Source organism: Scyliorhinus canicula, chromosome 1 (assembly GCF_902713615.1).
Source record: "Scyliorhinus canicula chromosome 1, sScyCan1.1, whole genome shotgun sequence".
NCBI classification, from domain to species: domain Eukaryota; kingdom Metazoa; phylum Chordata; class Chondrichthyes; order Carcharhiniformes; family Scyliorhinidae; genus Scyliorhinus; species Scyliorhinus canicula.
The window spans coordinates 72,796,861-72,811,050 of NC_052146.1; the positions used below are offsets into that span (position 1 = coordinate 72,796,861).

The 14,190-nt window shown below is 44.7% G+C and overlaps 1 protein-coding gene across 1 annotated transcript in view; it reads right to left on the reverse strand.

Annotated features, from left to right (window-relative positions):
- Positions 1 to 273: 273 nt before the first annotated feature.
- top3b (DNA topoisomerase III beta) overlaps positions 274 to 14,190 on the reverse strand; it is a 95,479-nt gene continuing 81,562 nt past the window's right edge. The window contains exons 15-17 of the mRNA XM_038793200.1: positions 9,275 to 9,375; positions 2,838 to 3,039; positions 274 to 2,147 (exon numbers count right to left, since the gene is read on the reverse strand). Coding sequence (XP_038649128.1) covers positions 1,660 to 2,147; positions 2,838 to 3,039; positions 9,275 to 9,375 — 791 coding nt within the window. The 3' untranslated portion in view covers positions 274 to 1,659. The remainder of the gene's footprint in view (positions 2,148 to 2,837; positions 3,040 to 9,274; positions 9,376 to 14,190) is intronic.

Below are 14,190 nucleotides of genomic sequence, written 5' to 3' on the forward strand. Positions count from 1 at the left end.
CTCAGAATAAAATTTCAAGGCTTCCAGTCATCCAAACCTGATCATGAATGATTCCAATGACAGTCAATTGGGAATGCGAGTCGCCACAAACCTCATGAATCCCAGCCAACTCAAACTAAATTGCCACAAAGGAGCTGCAAAACTATACAGTAGGGCTTCACAGCTAAAAGGCGTGCAGTTGAGGAAAATTGATCAGTTAAGTTCACTATCTCAGGGAAAATAGGGGCAAAGACAAGCTAAGAATTATAAAGAGAATTTCGCAAATACACATAAAACAGATAAATTTGCGTATTTATTTGAATTGAAGGGGATAACAAGTTGTATTGTAACTGTCCAGATATACACATGTACCCACAGTAATTAGTGCCTGTTTATATCATGCTTTAGATTTTCTAACATAATGATTCCCTTGTAGATCTCACCTTTTCTACAACACTGACATTCTGTGATCTTTTAATTTTAGTTGTTTCATTAATACAGAAAGTTGATATCCTTCTCTTGGGTAGTTTTCCATGTTTCTAAAGGCAGTGTTGTATTAAGTACAGTGTTTTGCATTTTAAAACTGCATTCACACTGTCCTTTTTAAGTGTTTGCAACTGGAAGACTAAAGAGTAAAATCTAATGTAAATGTAAAACTTTTTCAGCTTACTCAGAGCTCCAGCTGTCAGAGGTTCCTTTGTGACTGACCGTAAACAATCAGGACACTCCCCTGGTAACAGAGAGGTTTCAAAGATGCTGTGGATCTTACAGATGATTCAAAGTAAGAGAAACTTCAAAACTTCACCCATATCCCAACACTTGAATGAAACAACTATTACGAAAACAAACACAGAATATTCATAAAACCAGAAAGTGCTGAAAATTCACAGCAGCTTTATCAATGTGGAAGAACTATAGGCATGTGAACATTCATTTGAATATTTTAACCTTTCCTTTGGATGCTGTCCATTTGAGTTGCTGTCCATTTTCTGTTTTGATTTCAGATTTCCAGCATTCCTGCACTTCAAGTAATTCATTGTGTGTGAAATGCTTCGAATGTTGAGAGATGTGATAAGGCACTGAATTAGTACATGTGTTCCTATACTTTTTAATATTGCTAAAAAAGTTTGAACTATTTGATTTTGTGTTCTGCAGTTTGTAAAATTGGTTGCAGAAAGGACTCTTCTCCAGTGTTCACCTGTTGTAAATGATGTTGATTTACTATGTCTGGCATCCACGATAAAAATCGATTCTGCGGTGAATCAGCAAAGTTGACCAAGCTTGTTTCTCATGGCTTTCATTGCATGCTTTATAAAATATTTTCCCATATCTGCATTATTATTTCCTGCGTATTGCAGAAATTTATCATTTAATATGCCAATTTCAGCACACTATAAAAAATCTTTGCTTTGAATAGTCTGCATGGTTATTCTTCACTCTATGAGCCAAGGTGGCCAATGTTGGCAGTGTATTCAAATGCGCTGGGCATCACATCAAAGCCAGAACCGAAAAGGATTGTCCCAGTTCTGCATGGGGCCATGCACTTTCCGGCTCAGCTGTTTGGGGAGCTCATCCAACTTGTATTAAACAAAAAAACGAAAGACAAACAAACTACAAATTCCTCAACTAACATCAATGAAAATGCCTCTGTATATGGGCTGTACAAGACCCTAGTAATTTCTACACAAAATAAGCAGCTAGTGCTGCCATTTTGTCTTTGGGTTTCTTTGGATTGTTCCTGCCTGGAGGTCTGCGTCCTCTGCCCCTCCCCCGCCCTCGTCTTCGGTTCTGCCCCCCACCGCCCCTGTGCATTGGGTGCTTCATTTTGGCGTACTGAAGCTCAACGAGGTTCTGAAACACCGGATCACAGAATACGCAGCCTGAATGCTGTGTCGCTTCGCCAGGCAGTGGTGACTTTGCCTTGTTGAAGTCCACATCAACAATTGCAGCCTCGCACACATCACAGGTTTCAGATGACACCTTCACTCTGTGGGCATTTTCAAAAAAGTGCACCACCACGTTGCATTTGTTACAAGCCATCTTCCACTTGGGGCCCGAGGTGGGGTCAAAGACCAGCACACCACTCTCACATTCCACACATTGGACAATCCCCAGCAGGCTGAGTGAATGCTGACATGTTGGGTGGGTACATTCATTACATCCCATTCCTAAGGAAAAAAGCACAATTGTGTCATAATGTACATCTTCCACATTTCAATAACATTTTTAGTTATTTTTCATCTAATACTAAGCACTGAACTCCAAGGATTCAAAATCTGTTCATTGAATAGAGGGATGCACACAAGACAACAAGAATGACCAAGTTTTCTGTGTTCATGAAAGTATGGGTTTTTACAATTGTGCCTTTGGGGTGAAAAGTAATGTGTTACACCCTTTCATCTTAAATTGATGATGCTAAGAAATCCTATCGTTCTGATTTAGAGTTTATCCACCAATGCGTTAAAGTATGGCTCGAGGAGGTACCAAGATCAACCTCTCGTCTGTGCAGAAATTGGATGATCCACTTAGCCTCAGAAGCCCTGTTCCAGGGTAGATCGAAATGCTACCCAGTAATTCCTACAGGTTAGTTTTTGTGGATGAAGGCTGTGATATTCACTATTTTCAAACCGCCTGCTAATTGTCACTGTCTAGCCTCACACATTAAGAATAGCGACATGGCTAGTACTGATGATACCTGTGGAACAACCCCAGAAATAGTCAGCATGCTCAGGAAAGTAAAAACAGTAAATAAAAATAAACAAACAAGGAGGATCAGAATCATGTTCTGTTTGTGGCAAACTCACAAACAGAATGAACCAGTGAGTCCAGTCAGCGTTGAGTTTCGGTAGCTCTCTCACCTTTCCTCATATCACGGAATGGTGGGTGGTTGTAGCAATACGGACACAGTGGGTAGCTCTTCCCCCTGGAACCAGATGACCAGAGAACCAGTTCAAACTCATCCAGAGGACAGCGGAGTTCTTTGTACAGTTTAATTGTTCCATTCTGGGGTAAGCTGTAGGTATCATCACAATGGGAACAATGCATCCGGCTGGGTTTGGCCTGGGAGATAACAATCAAATATTAGTGTATAAAAGCAAATTACTGCGGATGTTGGAATCAGAAACAAAAACCAGAAAATACTGGACAATCTCAGCAGGTCTGACAGCATCTGTGGAGAGAAGGAGTTAATGTTTTGAGTCAAATATTAGTACTACTATTTACTTTAAAAATAAACTTTTTTTTTTATATAGATTACCCAATAATTTTTTTCCCCCAATAATTTTTAGCGAGGCCAATCCACCAAACCTGCACATCTTGGGTTGTGGGAGTGAAATCCACGCAGACACGAGGAGAATGTGCAAACTCCACACAGACAGCGACCCGGGGCTGGGATCGAACCCGGGTTCTCAGTACCGTAGGCAGCAGTGCTAACCACTGAGTCACCGTGCCACCAGTACTACTATTTATTATGGTTATTACTGCAATGTGGGTTTAACATTTCTTACTTCTGGAATTACAGGCATTAGAACCTTAGAACTCCTATGATACAGAAGGTGGTCATTCAGCCCATTGAGTCTGCACCAACCCTCTGAAAGAGCACCCCACCCAAGCCCACACCCCACCCTATCCCTGTACCCCCACCTACCTGCTATGGGGCGATTCAGAACGGCCAGTCCATCTAACCTGCATAGCTTTTTGGACTGTGGGAGGGAAACAAGAGCACCCGAAGGAAACCCACGCAGACACAGAGAGAAAGTGCAAACTCCAGTCACCCCAGGTCAGAATTGAACCCTGGTTCCTGGCGGTGTGAGGCAGTAGTGCTAACCACCGTGCCACTATTAGGTCCAGGACTATCTTATAGAGACTCAGCAATGACAGTGTTGGAGCTCTAAATTTTCATTGGTATACTTACCAACCACATGGAAACACTTGTAGATGTGGCACCTGCAGAACTAGAACTCCAGTTACCCATTCACAAACCTACCGACAAGTGAATTAAATTTACAACATCCACAGATCTGGTAAGTATAGAAATACAAGGACGGCACGATGGCACAGTGATTAGCATCGCTGCCTCACAATGCCAGGGGCATGGGTTTGATTCCGGCCTTGGGTGACTGTGTGGAATTTGCACTTTCTCCCCATGTCTGCATGGGTTTCCTCCGGGTGCTCCAGTTTCCTCCCACAGTCCAAAGATGGGCAGATTAGGTGGATTGGCCATGATCAATGCACTGTGTTACAGGAATAGGGCGGGGAGTGGGCCTAGGTAGAATGCTCTTTCGGAGGTTCGGTGCAGACTCTGCAGACTCAATGGGCTAAATGGCCTCCTTCTGTGCTGTAGAGATTCTACGGAACCCAGCATACCATCACAGCACAAAGGGATCTTGGTGTACAAATACATCAATCAACGGGGCAGCACGGTAGCATTGTGGATAGCACAATTGCTTCACAGCTCCAGGGTCCCAGGTCCGATTCCGGCTTGGGTCACTGTCTGTTCAGAGTCTGCACATCCTCCCCGTGTGTGCGTGGGTTTCCTCCGAGTGCTCCGGTTTCCTCCCACAGTCCAAAGACGTGCAGGTTAGGTGGATTGGCAATGCTAAATTTCCCTTAGTGTCCAAAATTGCCCTTAGTGTTGGGTGGGGTTACTGGGTTATGGGGATAGGGTGGAGGTGTTAACCTTGGGTAGGGTGCTCTTTCCAAGAGCCGGTGCAGACTCGATGGACCGAATGGCCTCCTTCTGCACTGTAAATTCGATATCATATCATATCATATCAAGACCATAGAAATACAAACAGGAGGCGGCCATTCAGCCCTCTGGAGCCTGCTCTGCCATTCAACAGGATCATGGCTGATCCGACATTCCTCACACCTACTTTCCTGCCCTTTCCCCATAACCCTTGATGCCTTACTGATGAAGAATCTATCTATCTGTACCCTATGCACAAGGACCCAGCTCCCACAGCTCCCCATGGCAAGGAGTTCCAAAGACTCACAACCCTCCAAGAGAAAAAAATTCCTCCTCATCTCCGTGTTTATTCTGAGACTAGGTCCTCTGGTCCCAGACTCACCCACGAGGTGAAACATCCTCTCTGCATTTTCCTTGTCAAGCCCCGTAAGAATCCTAAATATTTAACGACATCACTCTCATTCTTCTAAATCCCAATGAGTCCCAACACGAGTTCCAACATTTTTCCAACAATAGATGTTAAGCTAATAGGTCTATAGTTACCCATTTTTTGCCTCCCTTTTTGAACAGGGGAGTTTCATTGGCAGTTTTCCAATCCTCCAATACTTCTCCAGAAAGCAAGGAATTTTGGAAAATTACAACCATGCATCCACCATCTCTGTTGCTACTTCTTTTAGGACCCTAGGATGCACTCCATCAGGGCCAGGACACCTATCTGCCATTAGCCCCATTAATTTATCTAAAAACTACTGTAGTGATGCCGAGGTATTTAGTTCCTCTCCCGCATTCTTTAATATTAATGGGATGTTCGAAATATCTTCCACCATAAAGGCTGATGCAAAACAGCGGTCTAACTCCTCTGCCATTTCCTTGTTCCCCATAATTATCTCCCCAGATTTATTTCTAAGAGGCCTATGTTCACTTTTGACCTCCCTCTTCCTTTTTATACATTTAAAGAAGCTTGTCAGTTTTTATATTCCTCACTAGTTTGCCCTCGTAGTTTATTTTCTCTCCCATTATTATTTCTTAGTCTCCTTTGCTGGATTCTAAATTTCTCCAATCTTCGGGGCTAACACTGACTCTTGCCTCCTTGTGTGTTTTTTCTATCAACTTAACATTTTCCTTAACTTCCATAGTTAGCCATGGTTGGTTTATCCCTCTTAGAATCTTTGCTCCTTGTTGGGATACATTTTTGCAGAGAGTCATGAATTACCTCCTTAAATGTCTGCCACTACTTGTTTACTGTCTTTCCTGCTAATCTATCCGCCCAATGCACTTTAGCTAACTCAATCCTCATTTCATTGTAATTCCCTTTATTTAAGTTAAACAGTTGTTTCCGACCCAAGTTTCTCACTCTCAAACTGAATGTTAAATTCTATCATGTTATGATCACTAACTTCTAGAGGGGATCTTGAAGTGTTAGTGCTTTCCTGAAACCATTTGTGCTTGAAATGCATCTTTTGATTAAGCTCCATTCAAGGACTCGGGTGTTAATTGTATAATGTGATGAAAGTAGGAATTTCAGGTATATTTTGTATTATATGTATTTGGTGCAGTAAGGGCCTGGGTTATTGTGTGTATGACTGCTGCAGTAGTCTTTTAAAAAAATAATTTTTATTCAAATTTTCACAAAATATCAATAACAGAAAATACTAAGAACAGAAAGAACAAACCCCCCCCCGTATACAAAAAATACATAAATTAATGCCCGACATTAGCAAGAAACAAATATACACGTCCATTCAGCCCAAAACAAAGGGACGCGCCCCCCCCCCCCCCTCCCCCCCGGGTTGCTGCTGCTGCTGCCGGCCTTATTTCTACCGTTCTACCAGGAAATCCAGGAATGGTTGCCACCTCCTGAAGAACCCCTGCACTGATCCCCTTAGGGCAAATTTCAGTCTCTCCAATTTAATAAACCCTGCCATATCGTTGATCCAGGCCTCCACGCTTGGGGGTCTCGCATCCTTCCACTGAAGAAGAATCCTCCGCCGGGCTACTAGGGACGCAAAGGCCAGAATGCCGGCCTCTTTCGCCTCCTGCACTCCTGGCTCCTCTGCAACCCCAAATATTGTGAGCCCCCAGCCCGGTTTGACCCTGGATCCTACCACTCTCGACACCGTCCTTGCTACGCCCTTCCAAAATTCCCCCGGCGCTGGGCATGCCCAGAACATATTGGCATGGTTTGCTGGGCTCCCTGAGCACCTAATACACCTGTCCTCGCTCCCAAAGAACCGGCTCATCCTTGTCCTGGTCATGTGAGCCCTATGCAGCACCTTAAACTGTATGAGGCTAAGCCTCGCACAAGAAGAGGAGGAGTTCACCCTTCCTAGGGCGTCCGCCCACGTCCCCTCCTCAATCTCCTCACCCAGCTCCTCCTCCCATTTACCCTTCAGCTCCTCCACCGAGGCCTCGTCTACCTTCTGCATCACTTGGTACGTTGCCGAGATCCTTCCCTCTCCAACCCACACCCCCGAAAGCACCCTGTGCAGTAGTCTTTTTTTAAAAGTCATGGTTTAAAAGACAGACACTTGGATACAAAGGATAATTAAAGCATCGTAAAAGTTTGGTCTAATGGAACTTTGTTTATTTGAAGGTGGTTCTCTGGGGAGTAGATAATTAGAGACACTATATTTATACTTAAATAACCAGGTCATGGGATTTGAGTGGGATAAGGAAGATGTAACTAATAGGAGGAGCTGCGGTTGTAGCAGGTAGACCAAATTTAGTTTTTTTGGCTGGAAGGCGAGCTGAGAAGTAGTTTCTGAAGAATACAGCAGAGATTCTGCATTATTCTGACACAGTTCAGGTCTCTTTCTTCAAACAGTCTCAAAATATCTTTATTTAATCTTTGGCAAGTAATCCTGTGTTAGCTAACTGTATTTAAAAGAGGATTTTGACCTGAGATAAGTTTTCGTTGAGTAGAGATAAAAGATAGCAGTTTGGAGTTTGTGTTTCATGTTATTGTTAAGCATTGTTTAGTAATTATAAGCTATTTTTCTTTATGAGATTAAAAATTAGGAATATTGTATTAGTAATAAAGTTTGTTTTCATACACCATTTCCCTATTTGTGCGGGGAATCACTCCTGGAGTGGAGTATCCTTTCCTCAGTCTTACAAATTAACTAAAATATTGGGGTTTCAGTCCGGTATCCTAGCAACTGTTGCGGTCTGGTTCAGAATTGTAATAAAATGAATTATGCATAATAGAATGCAGATGTTGGGTATCAATTGAGGATTCAATTCAGCCCCTAAGAAAATAAATACAGACTAACATTGTGGTTGTTGGATTAGGAAGATTGTTAGGTATATGTAATTCTGTAAATAAATTTTGTCAGGAGGCCGCCTGGAAACAGCAGTAGACAATATTCAAAGGGCCTCAATTGGTATGTGTCTCTCCAGGTAACGAGTTTAGAATAGCAGTTTAGATAATAATCAAGTGCGACTAGTTTATGGAGGAGAAGCGGATTATAGACAATTGGGAAGGTCTCTGAGATTTACATATGTTAACATATAGTCAAAGAAGTTGATGGGGGCAGGCAGCCGAATGCACAAAAGGCATAATCAAAGAACAACACGGGTTTAATTGCCCAGACCCTGAAAAATCAGGCAAGGCAATTACTATCTAGCAGTTTCAAAAGGCAGACAGGCTAGTTTCCAGCCACCAATCCTGAAAGCCAAGTTTACATCAAACACGCTTGTAAGAGCCAAGGCAGGGCAAAAAAACCTTTGTAACAGCAGTTTTTAAATATCTTTGCTGGACCAGGAAAAGATGGTTCCCAAATTTGAGCATCTGTCCATCTTGTGTGCTTTGTGACAATATGTAAAGATTGGCTCCAGTTCTACCCTTCACCAACTGACTTTTCGGACTATAACACTGGGCACATAAATTATACTGATACAGAGTGCTACATTGTCAAAAGTGCCATTTTCAAATAAGATGTCGAATGGAGGCTCTGTCTGCTCTTTGTTTATGCACAAAAAAACACTTCGTACTTTTTAAAAGGACAGGCAGGTTCTCAGTGTCCCATTTGCATTTATCTGCCACCGAAATAGAGTGAGTGGCTGTTTACCTTATTGACGTTTAGGATCTCATGTGCAAATTGGCTGCAGCATTACGATCAGTTATACTTCTCATTAGAAAGCACTCAAGAACTGTCTCGGACTGTATCTGAATTTACTGCTCCAAGAATCTACTTTTTTCTTTGAGTCACTTAGTATAACCACGGGGTTCCTAGATTCCTGAAGATGGCATATTGCTGATAGTGGTATAGACAGAATCATAAAGTACAACACAGAATGAGACCATTCAGTCCATCCAATATAAACTGGGTCTTTCAAACCAATCCAGCTCTTCCCTATATGAATTATATTCTCCTTCAAGTGTTGAATCCAATTCCTTTTTGAAGTCTACAGTTGAATCCATATACAACGCCCTACCAGGCAGCACGTTCCAAATCCTAACCATTGGTCGCAAACATGATCACTGTATTGCTAATAAATACAAATGCAATTTAAAGAAACCGTGCTTAAGATTATGGAAAATAAATCAATTCATTCTCTGCCCACCTCCACAGTCCCTCCTTGCAGCTACACATTTACTTCACCAACCTGAATGTACTTCATGAATCGATGACACTTGCCACAGCGGGACAGAGGCTTCCCGGTCTCAGCAATCGGAGAAAATGACACCTCCATTAATTCATCCATACCTGTAAAGTAACAGAGAACAGACTGAGCAAACATAACCATAAAAGGGCGCTGAAGGCCGAAGGGTAAGCCGCCACCAATTCTCTACGACTTTCAAAGAGCAAACCTCTTCTAGACCTCCACAGCAGTTCAAACTTCACCCAAATGCAATCATTTCAGCATCTTGGACAATGGAAAATACTTTTCAGACATATAATGTACATCCTCAGTGACAAAGAATGCATTACTGCAGGATACAGCCAGGACAGTTCCAATCTTTCGATGCAGATTATTGTTTTTGTACAGTGTCACAATCCAATAAAACAGAATTATCTGTAAAAGATGTTTATTGTCAGCCAAGAATATCAATTTCATCTCTCCTTATCAAAACTGTTAAAAAATTGAACACAAAGTACTCTGAAGAATGCCCTAGTGTGAAACACAGTTCCTGATTGAGTACTGACAGGCCCAAGTCTGTGCTGAGGCAACACATCTCAGCGAGGCAACGTGGGACAAGTGTTTCAATCCCTCTTCGGAAGAGAATAGCCAGACAGGCTTTGTCCTCCTGAGCTGGCAGTGAGGAACAGTGTTACTGATGCCCAAGAATTTCACCTCTTCAACACAGTTCTTCAGTGAGAATCAAAGGAGCAATTCTGAACATCTCAGACATTAACATATAAAGAGGGATTTCTGGTGACAGGAATGTGCTGAGCAGACGCACAAGAACATAGAAAATACAGTGCAGAAGGAGGCCATTCGGCCCATCGAGTCTGCACCGACCACTTAAGACCTCACCTCCACCCTATCCCCTTAACCCAATAACCCCTCCTAACCTTTTTGGACACTAAGGGCAATTTAGCATGGCCAATCCACCCACCTACCCTGCACGTCTTTGGACTGTGGGAGGAAACCGGAGCACCCGGAGGAAACCCATGCAGACACGGGGAGAACGTGCAGACTCCGCACAGACAGTGACCCAGTGGGGAATCGAAAGTAGGACCCTGGCGCTGTGAAGCCACAGTGCTAACCACTATACTACCATGCTGCCCAGGATAAGGTGGTTCTCCTCCTAAGAACCCAAAAGTAGGCTCTTTTACTCAAAATAGCCAGCTAAAACAGGGGAAAAAAGTATTCCCTCACTCTACCCAACAACAGCACAAGAGACGATTCCCAGCAACAATAGCTCCAGAGGCGGCAAGGAAACAAAAAGCGGCAGAAGCCAGGAGCGACGAGTGATTGAGACGGCGGGCATACAAGGCGATGAAGTGCCATCCAACCAGAATGAGGGGGAACTAGCAAACCACACATGGGGCTACCCCCTCACTGGAGGGTGGATGGAAGAAGTTCCTCACTAGAGAGCTAAGGGAGCTCAAGGAGGAAATCAAGACTGACATTACAGCGACGGTCAGGGTGGCGGTCGCGGAGGCCCTGGCCACCATGCAGGTGACCATGGACAAGGCAGAGAGACAACAGGAGGCCCAGGGCAACACCATCAAGGAATTGGAGAGAGCTGCAACAGATCAGAGCGACCAGATGCCACCCTAGAAATGGAGATAGCGAGGTTGGTGGCGGTGCAGCAAAGTCTAAAGGGGAAAATAGAGGACTAGGAGAACTGGTCACGGCGCCAGAACCTAAGGATAGTGGGCTTGCCGGAGGGAACCAAAGGTAGGGACCCCACGGACTATGTGGCCCAGATGTTGGGAAACCTGGTGGAAAGGGGCAGCTTCCCCAACAAAGAAGAAATAGACAGAGCCCACCGGTCACTCTGGATAAAGTCCAAGGCCTGAGAGCAGCCGAGAGCCAAAATGCACTGCTACCAGGACCGGGAAAGAATCCTGCGATGCACCAGGCAAACAAAGACCTGCAACTGAGATGGAGGGATACACACCACCAGCGGAGGAATAGCTAGGGATGTAAATGGGAGGGGGGGGAAACAGAATCATAAGGGAAACAAACTGATAGGGAGTGGGGGGAGGAAGGACACTTGGCTGGCTACAACAGGCCACACATAGTGACATGGAACAAAATGGCACTGCAAACAGCCACATTGGAGGGTCCCCAAACAAACGGAAATCAGAGTGCAGAGTCTTAACCACATGGTGTACACAAAATTGGCGGCCATATTGGGTAGCCCCTGAGCAAAGGGAAATCCCGGAGCGCAGGGTCCCGGGCCTCATGGTGAGTACGGTGACTTCGGCCATCTTGGATGGCCCCCTAACAAAGGGAAACTCCGGAGTGCAGGGGCACACCCAGAAGGTAGATCCCGCAGGGGGGCACAAAATCTCCCCATTAGATTAGGCAGCTGGAACATCAGGGGACTTAACAGCCCAGTGAAAACATCCAGAGTCTTTGCCCACTGGAAAAGTATGAAAGCTGACATAGTCTTCCTCCAAGAGAAGGACCAATTGAGAGTAAAAAAGGGCTGGGAGGAACAGTACCATTCGTGCTACAGGATGAGAGCTGGGGGGGGTTAGCCATACTACTTAATAAGAAGACAGCATTTACTGCGATGAGGGTGGTCACGGATCCAAGGGGGCCATACATCACGATCAGCGGTATCCTTGACAGGGCACCAGTGGTCCTGGTTAACGTGTATGCTCCCAACTGGGACAACATGGAGTGGGTGGACTTTAACTCTGTGCAGGACTCACGAACGGACAGATCAAACCCCAAACCAGAGAAAACATCAAATATGGTGAAAAAACTGAATGCATTTATGCAATGGTTGGGGTCAGTGGACCCATGGAAGTTCCCACACCCAGACGAGAAGATTCTCCTTCTCTCAAATACACCTGTTTTACTCGCACATCTGCTTCTATGTAGTGGGGAAATCGGTGCTTCCAGGGATAGTAGGACCAGAATACTCTGTGATCGTAATCTTTGACCACGCTCCACATTACTTGGGTGGGAGATTGGAGATGGGTTTTTCCAACACCCCTCCATGGAGGTTGGATACGGCTCTCCTTGGAAATAATACATTTTGCGAGAAAATATCTGAGACCAAAGATAGGTATGTTGCCAACAAGCAAAATGGGTAGGTCTTACCCTCCACGTTTTGGGAAGCACTGAACGCAGTGATTAGGAGTGAGATAATCACTTATAAAGGACTTATATAGGTAATGCATTTTGGAAGGTCGAATGCAGGTAGGGAATATACAGTGAATGGTAGAATCCTCAAGAGTATTGACAGTCAGAGAGATCTAGGTGTACAGGTCCACAGGTCAGTGAAAGGGGCAACACAGGTGGAGAAGGTAGTCAAGAAGGCATACGGCATGCTTGTCTTCATTGGCCGGGGCATTGAGTATAAGAATTGGCAGGTCATGTTGCAGCTGTAAAGAACTTTGGTTAGGCCACACGGAGTGTAGTGCTCAATTCTGGTTACCACACAACCAGAAGGATGTGGTGGCTTTAGAGAGGGTGCAGAGGAGATTTACCAGGATGTTGCCTGGTATGGAGGGCATTACCTAAGAGGAGAGGTTGAATAAACTTGTTTTGTTCTCACTGGAATGACGGATGTTGAGGGGCGACCTGATAGAGGTCTACTAAATTATGAGGGGCATAGACAGAGTGGATAGTCAGAGGCTTTTTCCCAGGGCAGAGGGGTCAATTACTAGGGGGCATAGGTTTAAAGTGCAAGGGGCAAGATTTAGAGTAGATATACAAGGCAAGTTTTTTTTTTTTTTTTTTTTTTACACAGAGGGTAGTGGGTGCCTGGAACTCGCTGCCGGAGGAGGTGGTGGAAGCAGGGACGATAGTGATGTTTAAAGGGCATCTTGACAAGTACACGAATAGGATGGGAATAGAGGGATACGGACCCCGAAAGTGCAGAAGATTTTAGTTTAGACGGGCAGCATGGTTGGCACAGGCTTGGAGGGCTGAAGGGCCTGTTCCTGTGGTGTACTTTTCTTTGTTGACACAGAGACAGGCAGGAGAGGGCAGCTAGGCAACAAGTAGTTGAGTCTATGCTGGAGGTGGACTGGCAATACTCCGAGGTCCCGACCAGAGCTTCTGGCAAAGAGGAAAAAGTTACAAATGGATTTTGACCTGCTCTCCACTAGGCAGTACACCAGCTCCACCAGACATGGGGCACCTTCTACGAACATGGAGACAAATCGTGCAGCCTGCTGGTTCACCAACTAAGAAAGCAGGCAGCCACGAGGGAAATAGCTCCGATCAGAGACAACAATGGCAGACTGGTAACCAAGCCTAAAAAAGCTCAAAGAAGCATTGAAGACCTTCTACTGGGGGCTGTACACATCAGGGTTCCCCCCAATGGGGACTCGAGGACTGGACATGCCAGTTGTATGAGAGGATAGAAAGCAGGGGCTGGAAGCACCACTAGTACTGGGAGAAATTAAGTAGAGCATTAACTCCATGTAGGCGGGGAAGGCCCATGAACCAGATGGATTCCCGGCGATCTTCTATAAAGATTCGCACCAGCACTAGTTCCGCACTTGCAGGACCTATTCACAGACTCGTGAGCAATGGACACGCTGTCACCAACGCTAGCACAAGTCTCAATCTCGCTGATACCTAAGGAAGATAAAGACCTGACTGAATGCGGGTCCTACAGACCCAGTTTGCTGCTCAATATAGATGTGAAAATACTGGCCAAGATCTTAGCCAAATTATTGTAAAATTGTGTGCCAGAGATAGTCGCAGAGGATCAGATGGGTTTTGTTAATGGTAGACAGCTAACATTGAACATCAGGCGCCTACTGAGCATGATAATGACCCCACCCAGGGAGAGAACACCAGAGGTAATCATCTCCCTGGATGCAGAAAAGGCCTTCGACAGAGTCGATTGGAAGTACCTCAGAAGTACTGGAGCGGTTTGG